This window comes from Amblyomma mixtum, chromosome 1, assembly GCF_055824585.1.
Source record: "Amblyomma mixtum isolate Tamu chromosome 1, ASM5582458v1, whole genome shotgun sequence".
Lineage (NCBI taxonomy): Eukaryota > Metazoa > Arthropoda > Arachnida > Ixodida > Ixodidae > Amblyomma > Amblyomma mixtum.
The window spans coordinates 77431392-77447840 of NC_143012.1; the positions used below are offsets into that span (position 1 = coordinate 77431392).

General features: G+C 48.0%; 1 protein-coding gene across 1 annotated transcript in view; it reads left to right on the forward strand.

Annotated features, from left to right (window-relative positions):
* LOC149366850 (cell-death-related nuclease 7-like) overlaps window positions 1–16449 on the forward strand; it is a 62428-nt gene that overhangs the window by 11410 nt on the left and 34569 nt on the right. The window contains exon 3 of the mRNA XM_089569518.1: window positions 12153–12347. Within this exon, the coding sequence (XP_089425644.1) occupies window positions 12153–12347 (195 nt within the window). The remainder of the gene's footprint in view (window positions 1–12152; window positions 12348–16449) is intronic.

Genomic DNA, 16449 nt, shown 5'->3' on the forward strand with positions numbered 1-16449 from the left:
CAAAGTACAATTGGCCCCGTTTGAAATTCGCGCACTGTGACGTCACGACCGTTTCCACCAATTGAAAAGCGTGACATTTTCTGTCGACGACTGCTGCTTACAACGATGAGACATTAAAGGCTTCCGCCTTAAGAAAGAAAAACCGCCGGCACACCATGCTGAAAATGTTAAAAGAAAAGCCGAGCAGAACGCGGGGCTTGGGGGAGAAGCCGGGGCTGACTTTCCAATACTGCCAGGGAAAAAGCGATTACATCAAACTTCGGGGAGCTCTTTTTATTGTGTTAGCCAACCCTGCTATGTCTGTGACGTATACACGGAACAAAGACGCCATCGAAATTCGTGGCTGGGGCTGACTCTGGCAAGATAAGAATCCCATGGAAGTTTCCGCTACGTATGTGCAAGGCGCAGACCTGATATGTACTGCTCAATCTAGGTGCCGCATGTATTAAATGTTTTCTCCTTTTTGAGTGGAGTATTTTCGGTTCGCGTGCACCGACTACAGCCTTTTACTCTTTGAGTTTTGTGCTTGTGTCCAGAATTCATGACAAATCCTGTTACCCAAATTAATGGCCATTAGAAAAGCAACGCAGCGACTTATTAGAGATACTTAAACTTTCTGTCACACTGGCAGAAGGTAAAAAATTCAGGGGGCACTTTGACTGTCTAAAGTGGGTAGAGGCGGAAGCGTTTTCCGCACCACCTTCGCTGTTTCTGTGGCACTGGTGGCGTCACATGTAATTGAGTACTAACTACTAAGTGATGACAAATCACTAATTAATGGTTATTACTGATTAATGCCTGAATACTAATTAACTGCTAATTAATGACGCTTAAGCTTCGCCTTTAGGAGTGGAACGCGACAGCGCGTTGTAGCGCTGCCAGGGAGACCACGGAACGCCACCACCCGTTCGGCGCGATGCCTTGCCCTTTGAACGCAACGCTTTTTGAGGAAAGGAAATGGCGCAGTAATTCTCTGTCATCTCGGTGGACACCTGAACCGCACCGTAGAGGAAGAGAGGAAGTGGGAGTGAAAGAAGATAGATAAAGAGGAGCCGTAATGAAGAAAATGAAAATTGTATTTGAGGAAAGGAAATTACGCAGTAACTGTGTCACAAAATTCAGGGGGGGGCACTTTTTTTACCTAAAGTGTGGTCACTGATGTGTGATTAAGATGTTAAGCTTCGTCCCCTAAGAGTGGAACGCGACAGCGTCTTGAAACGCTGCCAAGGAGTCCATAGAACGCCATCGCCCATTCGGTTCTGCGCCTCGCTCGTCGGTAAATTGGTTTTTGAGGAAGGGAAATGTATCTGTCTCTCATTTGTCGGGGCACACCTAAACCTCGCCGGAAGGGAATGGAGGAGGATGAGAGTGAGTGAAGACACCGTATTCACTAGACGCGCCTTTGTTCATTCCAAATCGTCGAGCTGGCATGGCGGAGTCGATAGCGTGCTCGTCTCTCACGCCGAAGACCGGGGTTCGATTCCTGAGCTCGACCAATTTCTTAATCGGTTTTATTTATTTATATGGCCTGACTAGTAAAGCTAATTAGGATAATTGGGTAATTAAGCAATTAACTAAGCTCAGTCCCACTTACTTGGAGCATCACTATACGATCCCTTCAATTGGTTGCATGGTTACTAGCCAAAGTACAATTGGCCCCGTTTGAAATTCGCGCACTGTGACGTCACTAACGTTTCCACCAATTGAAAAGCGTGACATTTTCTGTCGACAACTGCTGCTTACAACGATGGGACATTAAAGGCTTCCGCCTTAAAAATAACATTTACTATAGTGGGCCACCAAGCTGCAGACGAACCAAGACAGGCGGAAAATGAATGGCTTCGCTTTCCGATTCTTCACATCTCTCGGCCGCCGCCGCAGCTCTTAGCCAATAAGTTCTAGCTGGTCTCCTGCCGAGCAGCGCAAGAGTCAAGAGAGAGACTTTAACGAATAAAGGAGAGGTCTGCCTGGTCATGAGCCTAGCATGCTAGTCCAGGCCGAGCTGCGCGTTACATATTGTTGTCTTCGTCATCAACAATCTGTTCTATCTGCGCACCCAACTGCTATTTGTCATACTGAAGCCGTGGCCGTGGTATTGAAAAGGTTGAGGCATTAGGCAGAAAGGTCGCTTTCGCCAAGAACAACGAAGAGACTGGGAGTGCTACGCTCCGTCAAACAGCTAAAGCAACGACAGACGCTGAGAACTTTGCGCAGCTCGCACAGCATAAGCGCTTCAACGCGACATCAGGCAAAACAGAAGACGCGGCAGAGGAAAACAAGCCATGGAAATCTGCAGTCAGCGGTGGCCGCACAAACATCCGTTGTCGACAGAGGCGCTGTGAATCCTTCCAACACGTGCGCAAGTCACGCTGGCAGATGAAGCTCCGAGGTGGTCTACATCCCCCGATCACCGCCCACACGCTCCCCCCTCTTCGACGAGCAGCAGAGGGAACCGGGAGACACCAAGGCACATCATTACGCCACTCCCCGGTTACCTCGTCCCCGCTCCACATCCGGTCGGAGAGAAACAAACTGACAGTGACGTTTGAACTCTTTAGGTGTTTATTCTTCGATTGGAGGGGCACTTCAGCTCCGCCATAAGGGCATGACGGGATTGGTTTGGTTTGGTTTATGGGGTTTAACGTCCCAAAGCGACTGAGGCAATGAGAGACGCCGTAGTGGAGGGCTCCGGAAACTGGGAAAAATGCGAGTAAAAGGCAATAGAGTCAAAATTGGAATATAAATATAATTGCAAATATTCAAAACTTACTATATTGGCAAGTGAAAGAAGAATGTTATCGAATTTCTTTCGTACTAATCGAATTGAGCGCCCTTAGATTATTTTCTACAGCATTTTTATTTATTTTTGTTCAGTTTTGTCATATTGCAAACCAAGTTCCCCCATAGAGGAGGGGTTCCAACTACTGTACAAAGGAGTAGAGAGTTCACATATGAATTTACATGATATCAATAACACCACTTGAAAAAAAAACGCAAACGTTCGAGTTCAATCCGAATGACTATTTACACTTCAAGAAAAAGTCAGAGAAAATGCCCTTATTACTGCAGCTAGGCGTCAACCACACATTCTACTAATGCCAACTGGACCAGCAGCTTGCGAGAAACGAGTCTAGCTAGATGGAGATGAATGTGTGCCAATGAGGAGAGCTAGAGCAGAGTTTCATCAGACGGTATAGTGTGGAGGGACATAAGCCGACGGTGAAAATAAAAGGCGATGTTCGAGTATGGAGGGACATAAGTCGACGGTAAAAAGAAAAGGCAGCGTTTGAGAAAAGTGGAAAGGTTGGGGTCATGTGGATATGCAGAAATGGGCGGAGAAGGAGTGAGAAAGAATGAGTCGGTGTGAGGACCTCTTTGAGGTTGCCACATTATGACAATAGGGCTGGGAGCAGCCGCTGAGAGAATTAACCATTGCTGACTGCTTGTCTGTCGCTCGGAATATCGTTGGAAGAGCACAGTATGAAAGATTCTTTGCAGATCGCAACACGTTCAAGCCAATTCGTTTATGGAGGCGTGTACCCCGAAGATTACGGCAAGTGTTTTCACCGTCGGCGCTAGGCAAAGCGTTGACCCCAGGACACATTAGCGTCTCAAGCACTGCCTCCAAATGAGTTCTTTTTTTTTTTGGATAATTTTGGGGAATCCAAGCTGCACAGAACTATATCACCAACTTGTTCTAACTGATCCTGAAGGTTATTTATCAAGCATTCAAAGGTTAGAACTCGCACGTCTCTAAGTTAAGCAAGGAGGCGGTGTCATTTTAAAAATCAGACTATGTTACGCCTTCAAGTGATACCTAAGGTATTGCTTACATTCAGATCCTAACGTGTGCTGTGCATTAGTTTAAGGGAAACGAGGATCGCTGACAAAAGCATCTATAATTAATCTATATTGCCCTTAGTGCCTCAATCTCGCTTTCAGAAAGCTTTTATCTCTGCTGGTCAATCAAATGCATATTACGCTACAATGCCTTGCGAGAGCTCGATGGTTATTTTCCCCTATCTTAATATTCCAGAGCAGCTTTTTCAGTATGATTCACCTCAGAACAATGTGTAGTGGTCGGTCCATCGACACCCATTACTTTGGCCACGTTTCATCTTGGTTGACAGAGAAAACCAGCTTGGGAAAGCTTTCCCGCCGGGGTGCCTGCTCCCTCTGTCCTTGCTTATTGTTAAAAGTCTAAAAACAACCCCCGGTGTTGCCATGAATGCCTCAAATCCTCACATAGCGCTGTTTTTGTCATAGGGCCTATTTACCCGAGGCTTTGCACTGTTGTGCAATATGTTTCTTGTGCCCCGTCCTTTGCGCTGCTCCACCACGATGCAATATGTTAAAGCAGGTTCGATCACACTTCATAACTCTTTTCGAGCGCGGCTGTCGACAACTTTATTTTTCCTGACTAATCTCAGATTCTGCACTTCTGTTTTATTTGCCTAGGCTGTCAGTTACGCTGTTTACAACGACCAGCAGCCAGATGGAAATAAAAAAGGCGGTGGACATGCAAAAGGTAAGTAGGGTTTAAGATTCGAATTACCTGAAAAATTCTTTGCATGTTGAATCCTTCCTGCCCAAATATTTTTAATGAGCGAAATGCATTGCGATGGTGGCGCGCGTTAGTGGTTCACCGAATAAGGCACAAAGCAATATTAAATAAAACAGTACTGGAACTTTCAGGCCCCTAAAAGAACGCCGCTGCTTAAAAAAAAAAATATCTGCTTCAAAGATTGGCGACTTACGTACAGCTCAGGTATCGTAACAGTTAGCACATACATAGCCTGAGAGTATACGCCAAACTGCGCTTTATTATAACGATATAGAGGCTTTTTTTAGCAACACACCTAAAAAAGGGTTCTTGGAACGCGTGACACTTTTGAAGCGAAAACGTTTTGCGGGGAACTCAGTGAGAATGACCTCCTGTAAATAAGCCGTCAGCACTAGAGTTACTGTATACGCTACCAAAGGTAGCACATATGCTACCTTTCAGTTGAGTTGAGTTTAGTTGAGTGTTGTATGCTACAGGTGAAATTAATATGTTACCTTTGGTAGCATATACAGTAACTCTAGTCAGCACAGGCACTCTGCGCCTCCTGTGTGAGCCTCGCACTACCATCATCGTCTATACCTGCGGCGACCACGTGTCTCGCTCTAACCATTTCGTCTTCGGCTTTGGCGTACTCTCAATCGCGGTCACGTGAACGCTCCTTCGACAGCCTCGATTGCCGATGATGAACCGTCGCAGCCACCGCCTCCTGTTAAGCACAGACGGGCGCACGTCGAAGAGGTACGAATTACCACCGAAACTTCCTCACTTGCGGCTCTTGATCAGCGTGAGTGAACACCGCTGTGGTTTTCAAAACAAACATAGTTAAAAGTGAATAAGAGGTTTATTTATTTCTTTAAAAAAAAAAAAGGTCGATGAAACTGCGTTTGAACCCACTGAATTCGAATACGCTACACTTTGGAAAATTTCCTTCGTGCCACATATTCAGCCATGAATTCTGAAATTACGTGGTCTAAGTAATATTCGCTAGTTTGAAGTGACTGTTTTTTTTCATTCACATACCCTAAAGGCCCTTTTCGGGCATTACATGGGGGGAGGGAGGGGAGTGGGAGGGTGTACAGTTACAAATAAAGAATACTCCACACGTAGTTGTTCAAGCAACACAAATCGAAAACCACAGGCAAAATCGAAAAAAAGTGCAGAAAATTCAAAGTTGAGCGGACGCTGGAATGTAGCCTTCTTAATCAGAATTTATTTGTAAAAAACACTTTAGTTTTTGCACAAAGGCGTCATGATTTAAGGTGAAGACAATGTCATCTGCTAACTTGTTCCAATGATGGACGGCAAGAAGCAATGGTGAATGACTGAATAGGTGGGTACATGCACACATGATTTCGACTTTGAGAGCATCATCTAAGCGCGGAAATATACGGTGGGCGGGTCTAATAAAGTATGAAGCGAAAGAAGAGCGACTGCGTTACAATCTGTGCAAGTGTGATAATAGTGCTAGTATTCTTCTCTTTTCAAGTGATGATAGCTTTAGCGAGGCTTTGATTACCGTTAATAAGGGAGTAATTACTCATTGGCATCCACCCAAGCGCAGCCATGCGGCAGCCATACGACCAGGACGTATTTTTCTTTAACTACGAAGTTTCTGAGTAAGCTGTACAGCTTTCCTTTGTAGCCGTATGGCTGCGCTTGGGTCGAAGCAGATGAGTAATTACTCCCTTATTACAAATTTACTCCACCTTGGGGGATTCCCCTAAACATTTGACCAACACACTTCCCACTTCGAGTAATTGATCAATTCGCCCTCGCCCTACCATAAGCTTGCCTTCCCGGTTAGCTCAGTTGGTAGAGCGACTGCTCGGGGGTAGCGGTGGTCCCGGGCTCGAACCCCGGACCAGGACGAATTTTTCTTTAACTACGAAGTTTCTGAGTAAGCTGTATAGCTTTCCTTTGTAGCCGTATGGCTGCGCTTGGGTGGATGCCATTGAGTAATTACTCCCTTATTACAAATTTACTCCACCTTCGGGGATTCCCCTAACCATTTGACCAACACTGTTCCCACTTCGAGTAATTGATCAATTCGCCCTCGCCCTACCATAAGCTTGCCGTCCCGGTTAGTTCAGTTGGTAGAGCGACTGCTCCGGTGTAGCGGTGGTCCCGGGTTCGAACCCCGGACCAGCACGAATTTTTCTTTAACTACAAAGTTTCTGAGAAAGCTTTATAGCTTTCCTTTGTAGCCGTATGGCTGCGCTTGGGTGGATACCAATGAGTAATTACTCCCTTATTACAAGTTTACTCCACTTTGGGGGACTCCCCTAAACATTTGACTGACACTGTTCCCACTTCGAGTTATTGATCAATTCGCTCTCGCCCTACCATAAGCTTGCCGTCGCGGTTAGCTCAGTTGGTAGACCGACTGCTCCGGTGTAGCGGTGGTCACGGGTTCGAAACCCGGACCAGGACGAATTTTTCTTTAACTACGAGGTTTCTGAGAAAGCTGTACAGCTTTCCTTTGTTGCCGTATGGCTGCACTTGGGTGGATGCCAATGAGTAATTACTCGCTTATTACAAATCTACTCCACCTTGGGGGATTCCCCTAAACATTTGACCGACACTGTTCCCACTTCGAGTTATTGATCAATTCGCTCTCGCCCTACCATAAGCTTGCCGTCCCGGTTAGCTCAGTTGGTAGAGCGACTGCTCCGGTGTAGCGGTGGTCCCGGGTTCGAATTCCGGACCAGGACGAGTATTGCTCCAGCGCTCTGAACATGTGCTAACCACTCCACGACGTCGCACTAAGGTCGCCAGACACAGCGTTCTGGGCACGCGCAGTACAACTGCTGAGCTGCGCTAGCGCACTTCAGTTAAAACGAGAACGAGACGCGTCGCTCAGTGGATCAACGTCACCGATTCTTCGATGATCGACTGCACACCAAACAACATGAATGAAAAGCACTTTTCTTACCGTAGTGAAGAATTCGCTCTCCGTGTGGCGAGCTCTCCATGCTGGACGCACCCACCATCTCCGCTTCGTTTTTGCACGCTTGGCTTTCAGGAGAAGCAGCTTCTTTTTAAGCAGCAGCAGCTTTAGTCGGCGCGAAAGGTGTACAGACATAGCCGCGAATTTTAAGGACTGCGGGATCAAAGAAACGCTGCAGGAAGACCGAAAAGCTGCGTCTCAACTCGCCCACTCGCCTGCAGAGAGATGATGTTGCCAGTGGGTAGTCGCGTACTTGATACAACTTAGTTTAAGCAGTTTTAGCTCTACAGAATGCAAAAATAAGTATACTTAGAACAAAATACAATAAAACCAAATGTTTTAACTACGTATAATTGCTTTTTTTTTTTGTTTAATAACTCTTTGCTCATAAAACACCTCAGCACCAGTCTGGCAACTTGGAGTATGGGCGGAGCTTGAACGCACCGACCCGTCGTTGCCGGCGGCGCTCCCGTGTGTCCCCGATTCCGGTGCTGCGAGCGTTCGTCAGCGACGCGTCGCGCGACGCGTCGCGCCACAGTTCGCACATGTGTTCCCCGCTTTAGGCCGTCGGCGTTCGTTGTGTTCATTGGCGTTAGCGTTGACAACGTTTTACACTCCGTTCATTTTAAGGAACGGAAGTGCGCATACTGGCTTTCTGGTGGAGTGGGCGCCTGAATCGCGCTTATCGGTACGTGGGCTGATGTGAGAGAGATGCGGGCTATATGCGTTAGCGCTGAAAACGGTGAGCGAATTCTCGCGATCAACCATTAACTGCCACCTGCCAGGGTGGCAAGGTGGGCAGCCCGCAGCGGCCGCGAGCGGTTTTTATTGCGAAAGCAATACTACTCTAGGTTTTGAGCCTTCAGCGTGGCGCGGCGGTAGTTACGGCTGACCTTTCGCGGAGTGACGTCATAGGAGGTGCGAAAAAAAGGGCCCCCAGCTCGATCCGTCGGCGGAGGGCGGCGGTAGTCACGGCGGTGAGCCTCGCGCTTCTCTCACCAGTGGCGCTACAGTCGAGATGACGTCATACCAGCTGCGAAAAAAGGGCCCCCAGCTCGATCCGTTGGCGGAGGGCGGCGGTAGTCACGGCGGTGAGCCTCGCGCTCCTCTCACCAGTGGCGCTACAGTCGAGGGGACGTCATACCAGCTGCGAAAAAAAGGGCCCCCAGCTCGATCCGTCGGCGGAGCGCGGGGGTAGTCACGGTGGATCTTTCTCACCGCGTACAAAAATAGTTTGCCATTTGCTTTCGCAACCTACCGGGCTTGACCAAGCTAAGCCTCTGCCAATTTTTGGAGTTCACGCTACAAAAAACCAGGAGACTGCGCTTATGCGCTACCATATCCCAGCGCTCTCAACCGTGTTTTGAACGCACGAAGCGTGCGCGCTGACCGTGCCCGAGTGAGCGGCCGCCCCTCAGTTCGACGGGCTGCTAAATGATAAAAATTAAATAAAACGAGGCTACGAGAAGGCGACTTCTCTGCCTTTCCTTCCTTTCTTGTTTTGCCTGTGCGATGGCTCAATAGAAGCTCAGTCTGAATTGGCTGTCGATGGCCTGCTTATCCCTCATCGCAGATCACGCCACGCGCTTTGTGTGTTCAGGAAGAATGTGCTGGCGGACTTTCAGGACTATGCTGAGAGCGGCGTTAGCCGCTCACGTCGAGACGGTGAGCACGCACGTTCGGTCACTAAGGACACGCTTGGCAGCGCTACAAAAGGGCAGCGCAAGAGCGCAATCACGCTGTTTCATTTGTCATATTTCGCGGGCATCTTTAAATGTTGGAAAAAAAGTACCACGTAGAATATGTGTTGCTACAAAAAATTGGATCGCTTGTTTAGTAACCCCTTCAGCAACTTAACGAAACTCAAGTGACCCTAAAGTGAATATTAAAAAGAATTACATTAATAGTCTACGTTAATTGGATAATTGAGCGGAATTTTAAAAAAAATACTGTGAGGAGCGCCACACGGCGGGGAACAATATGCGTTTAGTTTCACCCAGCTCCAGTGAGCAATTTTCGTTTAATGCTTGGTTCAAGTGTGAACCACTCTTAATACATGAACTCTGTACAAGCATTGTTTCTGTAGGGCACCATAGCGGCGTTTACTTTAAATCGACAAGGCGAGGTTGAGTCGAGTTAACGCGTTGCAAACTGTTTATTGAGTTCATGTAAACGCGTGCCCAGTCGGGTCGGGAGTCGGCTGGTAAGGTCCAGTCAGCTCCGCAGCAAGGGGTAGTTGGACTCAACTCGACCCTGCCTAGTATGCTTGTAAACGCTGTCGAGTCGAAGAGTCGGGTTAGCGGGAGGGCAGATGACAAATGCGGCCCTGTTTTACGCTTCCAAACCGGGGATGACGCGCAGGACTCAATGAGGCTGCCACTGCTTGCTCGCACTGCGCTGCTTGCCGCTTGGTGTCACTTGAGTTGAAACGGTCCCGACTCGATAAAGTCGAGTTCATGTAAACATGCAGTCATCGAGTTTGGTTCACCCCAACCCGTGACTCGACCCGACACTATCGGGTTAATTTAAACAGGACTTATGCTATAATTGCAGCCGATCACGACTCATGTTTAACTGCAACACACTCCTGCTGTGCATTGCACATCCTTGTCGTCATCACCTAATACTTATATCGACCTAATATACACGCTTTCGAACTGTGCATTAGACATCGTGGTCTTCGTCAACTAATACTACTATCGATCTAATATCTTAGCCAAACGTGCCAACGACCTGTCACAGCAAAGTATTAAGCCAACCAGGCTAAACGAATGCTTTCGCACGCTATCAATCAGATGATAGAGGGATGCGGAGAATATCACCAACCCCTAAATATAGCCCTCATTGATTACGAGAAAGCATTTGACTCAGTGGAAACCTCGGCTGTCATGCAGGCATTGAGGAATCCGGGTGTAGAAGAGTGTTATGTGAAAATATTGGAAGATATTTATAACGATTGCAGAGCTACCATAGTCCTCCATAAAGTCAGCAATAAAAGTCCAATAAGGAAAGGTGTCCGGCAGGGAGACACGATCTCGCAAATTTATGCTATTCACCGCCTCTTTACAGGAAGAATTCCGGGACCCGAAGTGGGAAAGTTGGGGATAAGAGTTAATGGAGAATATCTAAGTAATTTGCGATTCGCTGATGACATTGCCTTGCTAAGTCACTCAGGACATGAACTGCAAAGCATGATCAATCAGTTAGACAGGCAGAGGAATATGTCTACTTAGGGCAGGTAGTGACCGATGATCCGAATCATAAGAGGGAAATAACTAGAAGAATAAGAATGGGGTGGAGAGCATATGGCACGTTCTCTCAGATCATGAATGGCAGTTTGCCCATATCCCTGAAGAGTAAAGTCTACAACAGCTGTATCTTACCTGTACTCATCTATGGGGCTGGAACGTGGAGGCAAACAAAGAGGGTTCAGCTTAAGTTAAGGACAACGCAGTGAGCCATGGAAAGAAAAATGATAGGTGTAACGTTAAGAGATCGGAAGTGGGCGGAGTGGTTGAGGGAACAAACGCGCGTTACTGACATCCTAGTCAAAATCAAAAGGAAGAAATGGGCGTGGGCAGGGCATGTAATGCGAAGGCAAGATAACCGGTGGTCCTTAAGGGTAATGGAGTGGATTCCCAGAGAAGGCAAGCCAATAGCAGGAGGCGGCAGAAAGTTAGGTGGGCGGATGAGATTAAGGAGTTTGCGGGGATATGGTGGCCGCAGCTGGCAAAGGAAAGGGTTAATTGGAGAGACATGAGAGAGGCCTTCGCCCTGCAGTGGGAGTAGTCAAGCTGATGATTATGATAATGACGATGACTCACTTTAACTGGGTTAACACCCTACCACTTTTTTTTGCTAGTCATGACTGGAACTGATGATTAGCGCTTGATATAACGTTGACATTTAGTTTAAGTGACTAAAAGAAACTGATTTTCTTCTAACATCATTAAAATTTTCAATTTTCAGGTGTGCTGATGGCAAACATGAACGATCGGACCGCGGTGTGGTTTCAACACACTGTTCCGAAATACCTGATGAACGTGATGGAGGCATACATGTACCCCATTTCAAAACAGGAATATTACATGAAAGGCCAGATCTTTTTGTGCCTGTCGCTTAGCACAAAAGCTGTTGACACTATCGGTACGTCGCCCCTCAGCGCTCAGTACTCCAGGAAACAGATTGTTTAATACTACCAACAGAATATATGAAGAAGCATAGTTCCAATGCTTTTGTGGTTAGTTATTGGGTTCGCAGGTGTCTTTGTCTTGATAAGATGCCTTGTTTTAAAAATGTACGGTGGTCTCATGGAAGATCTTCACTAATATTAGCATATTTTCTTAAAGCGAATGAATGTGTCATACGACGTGAGATTCTCAAACCTTGTCGTGTTTTCAGCGTCGTAAATCTTTCAAGTACACTTTTGCTTGTTAAAGCGCTGCTATTGGAACAAGGCAGCTTACGCAGAAAATTCAAGAAACAAGCTTACCTTGTGCGAAGCTCTCTATATTAAACGTGCTGCCGTCAGAACTACCAGTAAGTGTTATTTATTTTTGTAGGCGGCAATGAAAAGGCGGCCCAGCTTTTTCTTTTGTGCATCTCTCTAGTCGATAGTCTAGTGATGTTTTAACACTGCAGCGCACCACTTACGAGTTGAAGATGTCCATGTGTACCAGAGTGAAAGAGGACGAGGGGATCCACCTACAGAGCAGTTTGCTGAACTTTTGAACCAGAGTACCATCGAGAAGAGCGAACAATTGCTCATGAATCCTCTAGAAACTATAAAGGGTGAGAAGATTCTTACCATAGCCAAGGGCCCAAACAAGGACTATGGTAAGTACAACTGCCTCAACAAGCTCATGTTCAAGAACGCTTGCAGTTCAGAGGTAGCTTCCACCAGTGTATTCTAAGTGGCTCTCGTTTTGTGCGACACGGAACAACGCAGAAATTAATCACAGAACGGTTTCGAATTTGTAACGCGAATGATTCAAGGTTAATTGGCTTGTGATTGCGAAGTGCTGGAGACACTCTAGAATGGATTATTCGAGTCTGGATTCTAATATAACATCGCAGCAGTTCTTGGTGGTTAGTGGATTCGCATGGTATTCTCAAGATGCAGAGAGGATTGGGAGATGTTGGGTGGGAAGCGCTGGACTCGTATGTATGTGCTTCCTTTTTGAATATTTGTGATGGCTGCTAGAAGGAGCAGTACTACTTGTGGGTTTTGGGCTCGCATGTAGGAGATGCATATTCAGCGATGGGTGCCGAGGGGTGCATTCCCACTGATGGGACTATCGACGGCGCCCAGCCGGGCCATGATATTTCAGCGAAAATCACAGTAACTCATCTTCATTGTTTTCATACGATGAGAGGTGTTTTTCATCGTTTTCCTCGCAGCGATCTTGAAGTAATGGGTACATATGGCCGCGAAGACTTTGAAGAGACATATGTGCGTACGAAAGAGAAAGACGATCTAGACTCTTACGCTGGGTTCTAAGGCGACACGCAGCTCTTTTCAAAGGGTTACAGCAACAACAACAACGACGACTCGCAGCTAGTACACGTCCTGTGTCCGTCCCCGTCGATTGTGTAAGCTTGTACTCGTAACAACTTGATGAAGGTGTCGTTTACGACCTAACCAACGAAGGCCCTTCAGATCGAACCTCGCCTGAGTCGACGCCTTCATGCTCTGCCACCTTCCGTGCCGGATACATCCTTGGACAGAGACAACGCTCCCAGGTCTGCATCGAGCATCTTCTGGCCTCATTACCGTGTGCCTCGCCCGTGCGCGGGCGCAGCCGGTCAGGACGTGGACGAGTGGCTCACCCAGTCCCTACGGATCAGTCGATATAATAAGTGGGAAACGAACGCCAAGGTCCCCCTCATGGTGTTCTTGCATATAGATATTGCCCTTACATGGTACAAGAACCATGAAGATGTCTTCATGTCATGTGTGCGCTTTATGGAAGAACTTCCGATGTGCTTCGATGATCAAGCAGGGCTTTTTGCTCGGCTAGTCAGTGCAAACAAAAGAATGTGACACAAACAAGCTCTTACTGACAACTTATTCTTTATATTGAAGGAAACACAGCTATATTGTTACGGGAATGGGTTTATTTCCAAGTATTTGCAAGATGAGCGGAAAAAAATGGGTGAAAGCAGGGAACGGCCAGCGTCAGGCTAACCACAGCCTGAGTCCTCGCGCTTCAACTTTGTTCTCTTCTACCCTGTGCGCAGAGCCGCGCCACGCAACGTAATCGGCGTAACACTTGTCCCCGGGCGGACGAAGCTCGTCCGCGAGCGTGTCGAGAATGTCCAGGAGTGCAGCGTTTCAATCCAGCCACATGAGCGAGCTTCGTCATTCGTGAGCAGTGATTTGTCGAGATCACATTTGCGACAACTTAGGTGACGTCACACACCGACGGATGATGACAGAGGGTCCGACGCATCGGCACAAGAACTTCTGCTACAAGCTTCGGCATCGTAATGGCGTCCAAACCCATACGAGATCTCCCGGTTCGTGGGTAACCGTAACATGGGCTGCGTCGTATCCTTGACACGGCGTTGAGTTGCGATGGTGCGCAGAGGAGCAAGGCGACGGGCCTCCTCAGCAAGGCACAGTTGTTCCGAGACGGAAGGATCATCCTGTACGAAGAACCGAAGAACGACGTACAGGAAAGTTTGCGGTAAGCGTGTGTAGAGAACGAAGGGGAATATCCGGTTACTTCAAGTTTAGCGGTGTTGTAAGAGTACGTCAAATGCGGTAAAACGGCGTCCTAGTTCTTATGATCGGGCGCTACATAGATCGGCATCATGTTAACTGATGGTGAAAATAGCGCGGAAAAACGAACGGACGACGAAAGACACAACACAAGCGCTGACTCGCAACTGATTTTTAATGGAAGAAAAGGTCCTTTAAATGCTTTCCTAATCAGAAAAACATCAAAAGTGAAAGAACACAACCAAAAATCCTGATCATACATGACGGTGACAAGACGCGCACACCATCTCCGTGGCGCATGCGCGTGAAACAGATGTCTCTACCGGATAAATAGGAGAGCTCTTTATCATTGAGAGCGATTGAAGGATCGCTGATGCACCCGCCACTGTTATCGTGAATATGAAATGCCTCTATAATTTCACGTGTTAATCGATCTTTATGCCTGGCGAGGATGACGGTGTTAGAGAAAAGAGGAGTGCATGTGCCTTCCTTCCAATGACGGGCAAGATTGCATGAAAAATCACTGGACCGGGAATTGTAATGTTGAGGAGGTGAAGACTGCAGGTCAAATTTACGCATTAACATTCATGAGTTATAGGAAAGAAATAAACGAGGCGGCATTTTCACGAAAGGAAAATCTAATTGAAGTATTGAAATGAAACCGGGAAAAAAACAGACAAGAGAGAGAACAAGAGGAAAAAGGAAAGGAAAACAAAACACTCGCGAGAAGACAGTCAAAAAGGAAAGTCACACTTAAATTTCTTTGTGTCCCAGTGATGAGCCTGGTGCGTTGAGCGAGGAGGCGTGGCTGGGCGTCGGGGCAGACTTTAGGCACGTGTGTCGGGTTCCCTTCGTTGACACCCGGTTGGCGGCGTTCTCCACGGCGGCCTCAAGGCTGCCGAAGAAAATAGCGTCTGTGTGCTCCGGGCACGGCCCCCAGGTCAGGTAGCCCGGGTGCGCCACGGAGATGTTAGAGGCGGCCCGTGTCGAGAAGCTGTCGGCTGGGCGGGAAGAGAGGCGCCTGGATGTGACGGCCGAGGCTCCCGACGACGGCTGTCCGGGTCTGGTCACCCGGACGTCTGCAGCTGAGGCCCAAGCCTGGTAACTCGGGGCGCCAGCAGAACAGGTCCACCTCCGCCGCCGAGCGCCGTCTTCCTCTTCTCTCCCGCACGTTCTCTCTGCCACGTATTCCTTTCCTTTTCTTCTTCGTCCGCCTCCCGTGCGTCTTCTGTAGCCGCAGTGTGGCGCTGGCTCCTTACATATCGTCATACCCGCAGATGGCACATGCAGGGCTATCAGCCATACCGATCAAGAAAGAGTAATGGTTGGTGAAAGCTACACACCAAGCCAGAGGCGACACAGTAAAGTTTCTTCACGTCGTGGTAGGCCGGATGGAAGCCGGAGCCTCAGATCTGGGTGCAAGGATTTTGAGCATGAATTGGAAAGTTGGCCGGAATTCCACGCGGCAATCTTGATGTCCCGCGGAAGTCCTCGAAGCCTGCTGCGTATGATCTCGAAAGGGGGGGGGGGGGCAGTTCGCGCTACCTCATCCGCGTGGTGATTCCCTACTATGCCGCTGTGCCCCGGTAGCCATTCGTAGATAATGTCATGTCCTGCAGTGATGGCAGAGTGATGTAGTTGTCGAATTTCCACGACTAGTTGTTCATGGGCTCCACGGCGATGAGCAGCTTGTAAGCCTTGGAGGGCAGCTTTGGAATCGGTGAAAATAGACCACTCCTGAGGGCGTTGTTGACTGATGTGTTCACCGGTGACATGAATAGCGGTGAGTTCTGCACCCGTCGAAGAAGTCTGGAGCTATCCTAACTCTAATTTCCGTAGTCCTTGCAGGGATGACCACGGAGCCCGAAGAACTGTTAGGGTTCACTGAGCCGTCGGTGTAGACGTGCACCAGGTTTCCATGGGGCTCATGGAAATATTCCAGAATGACTTGTTTTAGCTCTATCGGTCTTCTTCCTGATGCCAGGTATTGAAAGAAGCACACGGGTATTGTGCAGGCTCCAAAGTGGCGAGGACGGTCTAGAAGCGGGTGTAAACTGGGGCGGCAGAATGGCGCGATGTTCATCAATGGTGTCGTAAGCGATGTGCGCGGCCTGGCAATAGGAATACTGGCAAGGTGGTGAGAGCCTCAGATCTGATATGTGTCCGGGATATGTGTCGGAAATGTGCCCTCAGTGCGTCAACTGTTAGGTAGGT